General features: G+C 28.3%; 1 protein-coding gene across 1 annotated transcript; it reads right to left on the minus strand.

Annotated features, from left to right (window-relative positions):
- Positions 1 to 221: 221 nt before the first annotated feature.
- LOC109792172 (transcription factor RAX3-like) lies at positions 222 to 2,032 on the minus strand. The gene is given in 4 exon segments (XM_083067044.1): positions 222 to 481; positions 484 to 1,222; positions 1,376 to 1,505; positions 1,656 to 2,032. Coding segments are annotated over 4 exon segments (1,056 nt in total). The 5' UTR covers positions 1,792 to 2,032; the 3' UTR covers positions 222 to 430.
- Between the last annotated feature and the right edge of the window lie 4,047 nt (positions 2,033 to 6,079).

Consider the following 6,079-nt stretch of genomic DNA (forward strand, 5'->3'; position numbering starts at 1 on the left):
ACTTCCCACAGCTTTTTGCTTCTGCTTTCAATACAAACTGAGATTTTGGACCCTTATTTTTCAACTACATGATCATATTAATAAATGTCATCATCATAATTAAACATATGTACCATATCCAAACAACTTACACTTGATCCAGGTGCAGTGGAAAACTGACACATTTATGAATTCAAGGGTCTCGCACTAGTATTAAGATTCTTCCTTCTGTAACATCCATATATATAAGGCTATAAATTTATATATAACAAAGAAATCCTAAACAAAAGAGTTGTGCTCAATATGTATGGAAGAAGTTCGCCACAGTTTGAATGAAACAAGAAGCCACAAAACTTATAACAAACTATGTGATATTAGGGTTTTGTTTTGGCCAACATCAATTTCTTTTAGCGGTAAAAATGTAATTTACACCACCTCGTATTCAAAGCTGTTATTGCATCTGCATTCCAAAGTACTTACACTCTTCGAAAGCAACAACATATCAACTTGAGGAATTATTCCTTGTTGGCAACCTTCATATTCAGAAACCAAAGGAGAGTAAACCAAAGAGCTCATGTCACCCCAACTAGTGCTTTCTGTTGAAGCCGTGTTCGTGCTGCCACCATTGCTCATGTCCACCGATTCCATTCCATAGTCAAAACCCTGATCCATTGATCGATCCATCTGTTGAGGGTTCACGCAGACCAGTTCACAAAATTCACCTGAGAAGTCTTCAAACCCTTGAAATATATTTGATGGCTGATAAGTGCCGCTATTGTTTTCACCACTCACCACGGCCACATGATTTACCATGTTCATTGTGGTTGCAAAAACCTGGTCTGGTGGTGAGGGAATTTCGCATGCATTGGTGTATGGCGGCTGCTGCTGCTGCTGATGATGATCGTTGGAAAATCTAATTCCCTCTAGTTTGTTAACCATCATGTTCCTGAGAGATGTTTGGTTGTTGAGACCAAAGTGTTGGAAGGAAGCATTGGCCACTGGCATGGGCACAGAAGAATACTCTGCAGACCAATATGGAACTTGATTCATGACTTCAGAAGCCACTATCAAATTCTCGTTTTCTCTTTTCACATCTTGCTTCTGCGGGTTGTTGACTCTGCGAACTTGAGCCTGTTGCTCCTTCCTTTGTTTTCCAAGGAGCTTCTTCTTCAACCTAGTGTTCCAATAGTTCTTTATGTCATTGTCTGTGCGCCCTGGTAACTGTGCTGCTATAATTGACCACCTGCATGTATGTATGTATATATTAATTCCAAAGAATTCAAAGCGATCAATTAATTTGAGTACCCCACAGAGGCTGCTTGATTATATAGTTTCAACAACGATTTAATTCAATTTAATTTTTTCTGATCGATCAATAACTAACTTATTTAATTACCTGCTTCCAATACTGACATAGAGGCTGCAGATGATGTTGTCTTCTTCTTCTGAGAAACCCCCATGTTTGATGTTTGGGCGGAGATAATTAAGCCATCTAAGACGACAGCTTTTCCCACATCTCTTAAGGCCTAAACCACACACACATGCAAAGGAAATAAGAAACAACATATAGAATTTTGTGTGTTGGGAAGTTAAGAGTTATGAGTATAAACATGTTTGTAAAATTAATGATTATATTGATGTGTGTTGATTGATGAATATTTGGAGCGTATTCATACCTATTTTTTGTGGCAGGGCTATCCAGTTGCCACCAGTACCGTGTTGTTCAATATAAGACTTGAGTTTGGCATCTTCTTCAGGTGACCATGGGCCTTTCTTGACGTTGGCTTTGTCACAGCAAGGAGCCCTTCCCATGTCTGTTAAGCTATGCTTCTCTCTCTGTGTCAGTTGGTCTGAGTTTCAAGTAAAGCCAATCTTTATTGTGAGTTGATGATAGTCATAATAATGGTGTGTTTATATATAAAGAAGGGGAGAAGAGGGAGAGATAAATTGCCTGGAGAAGGAGAGAGAGAACTTTTGGAAGGTTTCAAAAAGGTGAAGGGAAAGAAAAATATATTCTTTTATTCATTAATAATGGATGAATTGAAAATGCTAGGAAGTAGACCACTGTTTTTCTTAATAGTAAAATATATAAAATAAAAATTTGTAAAAGGCATGTAGAAGAATAATGTAAGTCTTTATTTATCCACTCCGTTCAGCTATGACCTATAGTCTCTCTCATATATTATTTATTTGAAGTAACGGGGATATGAATTATTGTTGTGGATGGGTGGGTGTGGTGATCATAAACCTCGTGCATGGTGCAAGTAGTGGGACCAGAGGTGAAAGGTTAAAGCGATCAGACCTCATTTCGTTGAATGGTTCTTAATTTGATTACGTAATGCCTAGATGAGTGACTCTTCGATTGCGCATGAGAAAGAACTGGGAGGTGTACATGTTTGTCCTATGGAACTAATTAGATCGCCAAAAGCAAAAAACAGTTTAACAATCGAGTCGATCGAGCTATTCATGATGAAATTATGAGTAATGGGTGTTGTACATATACTGTGCAAGTTTTCAAACCTTTTAGCAATGCTAAAAATGAAGTAGTGAACTACTGTTTTGGTTATTACATTAATCATGGGTAATGTTAATGTTTAACACAAAGAAAACTAGCTACACCATAATTCACATTTGATCTCTAATTTGAAAGAAAAAGGTAAAAAAAAAATGCATTGAAATTTGTTTCTTAATTTGTTTGGTCATTTTAGAAATAAATATAAATAATCAAAAGAATAATATAGAAACAACATTACGCTAAGCTTCTTGCTGCTTTTGATATCCTTATATCAATGAAAGTTATATATATATAAATATATATAAATATATATAAAAGAAGATGAACATATAACTTCTTTCCATTTAGTTCATCTCTATGAAAATAAATAGTATTTTTATGTCTAAAGTAGAAATTAAAATCAATCTTTAATTTGATCAAGAAGTGTGAATGTTGAAAGTATGTATTATACTGAGAAAAAGCTTTCATCACATCATCTTAGGGATGACAAATAAATCTGTACACATTATTAGTATTGTTCAAAATTTATTTCGACTTTGACGAGAAATATTTAATTTGATTAAGCATAAGTACCTACTCTATGCCTGTATCCGTACATGTTTTAAATTTTTAGAATTTACTTAAAATTTATGCAATTTTTACTCTATTTTAAATTTATATTAAATAAAACTTAATTAATATAATTTTATAATTTTTATTCTATATTATAATTATTTTTTTTTATATTTTTTGTAAAAATATTTAATTAATTTTTGAATGGGTGCAAGACAAATACAAATATACCTAGTATTCGATAAAAACGAAAATAGGACACAAATTTTATACCTATCAAATATGAATAGATCATATAAAGTATAAAAATAAAAATAAAGAAAAAAATATAGAAACACGTACTCGTTTTTATACTCAGTATGAAAATAGAAGAAAATTAACAGAAGTAAATATAAACTAAAGAATTAAAGATAAAGACAAAAATATAGAAACTCTACCCGTTCCATTCCATTTTCCTCCTTACATCCTCTGCAATAATGATTAAAGGACTCTCACGTAAACTGGGGCTAATTAACTTTTATGCCTTCTGCTTGTCTCTCTCTCTCTCACATATATATAATAGAAAAAGAGTAATGCTATTACGAAAGTCTTTTTTTTTATTATTATTAGCAACAAAAAAAAAGGCACTTGCCTCAATAAATATAAAAAAAGCATGTGAAAATAAAACGCTAGTTACTTTTAATAAAATGAGTAAAATTTTTTTTTAGAGAAAGTTATTCTTTTTATGCATATAAAATAGAGTTATAGATATCTTTAAAAAAGTGAACACTAAATAAATGTATTCCCTTTATATGTTACTAGAGAAGTCAAGATATTTCGTATCTCTAATATTACACATAAAAAAAATATATATATAAAAAGATTTTTTTTTTATATTCAAAAGATATAATGATTCACTAAAAAGTAGAGACTAAAAAGGTAGTTACCAAAATATATCTCATTTATAATAGGTATAGATTATAAATTATTATTATTATAAAATTACATTTATTTTGTTTTTACTACCTATTATGTAAAAATTTTAAAATAGAAAATAAAGTTAAAAGAGGTGATATTTTTGTACTTAAAAATAATAATATAGAATTTTTTTTCTCAAATCAATATTAAACAATCAGACTCTATTAATAAGTTTTCATGTCTTCTTTTTAACTACTTAAAACAATAAATATCGAATAAAAACATAAAAGTGTAAAGATTTTGAAATTTAAAATATATTTAACCTACATTTTTATGGAATTAAAAAATTATCAACACATGCATTATTTATTACAAACTTTGTTCCTGTATTTAGATTTTTGTGTATAATTTTGGTCTCAATTTTGTTGGCAAATAAACTCCATTTTTATGTTAAATATGTTTGATCCCTCTATCAAGTTTTATTCTATCTGGATTAAATTCTCATTTTATATCCAAACATTTAATGCTTGCGATGAATTTAGGAAATCATTTTAAAAGTTTAGCAGAAATATTTTTTAAACATTTAATAAAATTAGAAGAAGAAAAATTTGTAGGGTGTGGAATTGAAGTTTGAAAAAGGATACCTTAATTTGTGATTTTTATGCTTTAATTAGATGAAATTTATTTTTTTGTAAAATAAAACTAAAAACAATTTAATCCAATCAAAGTATTAAAAAACTGAGTAGTAAAATCAAATTTTGAAAATTTTAAGTGAAAGAATTTGATAGAAAGATGAAATTTGTTTAATTTTAAAAATAGAATAACAAAACTTATATTAGTTAACTAAAATTATTTTGGGAGAACAAAATCGCAAATAGTTCATACTAAATACTAAAGGAACTAAAAATACCATATAAATTAAGCAATAGAGATAGCATAAAAGGAAAAATGATTAAAACAACACATGAAATAGGCATGGAAAACAGGAAGGAATGAATGGATGGTGATAAGATCGATCTGGAATAATAATCGCACAATTCTTGCAACTGATTTTCTATTTCATTTTTACTTAATGATAAATTTATTACAAAAAATAATTATGTTTTTATAATTATTTTTAAGATTTAAAAGTGATTAGTGTAAAAAAATTTACATTATCAACCAATCAAAATTAGTATTTTATATAACTTTTAAAATAATTATTAAACAAGTCAACAAATTTACAATAAATAATAGTATGTAATTGATATCTGTGTAAATAATATTGTGCACTTTTCTCTTCTATTTAAATTATAAAAAAATTCTGTAATTTTTTATTTTCTCTTTACATTTAAACAAAAGATTATCTTAAAAAACTAATTAGACTAATAAAAGATGCCACTGGGATCCTATACATCTTAGCAGCCTTTATCTATAAAGAAAGAATAAGAGTACAAGACAACCAACATTCATGAATTACTTTACCGAGTATAGCAGTCAACAACTAGGATTCCCCACTATCCATTACTTCTATAATATATATATATTTCACGATTCTTTTTTTTTTTTAAAAAAGATAATTTATAAAGTACTAAAAAGTAGTAACACTTTATTTTCGAAAATAAATAAATAAATCGACAATTTTTTTTTAAAAATATTAAAAATTAATTTTAAATCAATATAATATAATATGATTTGATAAATATAATAATTAAAAAAATAAATAATATAATAATTAGATATGGGTAGCTTATAAGTTATAAATTTAGAATTTAAATCAAATGCTTGATTAATATTCAACTATGAGCTTTACCTCGCATCCTATAACAATCACAATTATCTCTATAATTATACTTTTTATAATATTTTTAATTAGAATTAAAATTTATGTATAATTAAAATAATATTAAAAATTAATATATTATCAAAGTGGAATTTTAACTTTGAAAAACAACACTAAAAACTAGAGTTAGTGAAACAGACTATCAAACTCATCACAAGTTGGTCCATTACCGGTCACAGACTAGACTCAAAATGTTTAGATTAAATTTGATCTTCTAAATTGATGTCCAAATTTACAAGCTATGAAATTTTTGGATCAACCCTTTTTGTATCCGTGTGTATATTTGGTAGTGGAGTTTCTGGTACCTAATCATT

Source organism: Cajanus cajan, chromosome 11, assembly GCF_000230855.2.
Source record: "Cajanus cajan strain Asha chromosome 11, NIPB_CcT2T_4, whole genome shotgun sequence".
Taxonomy (NCBI): domain Eukaryota; kingdom Viridiplantae; phylum Streptophyta; class Magnoliopsida; order Fabales; family Fabaceae; genus Cajanus; species Cajanus cajan.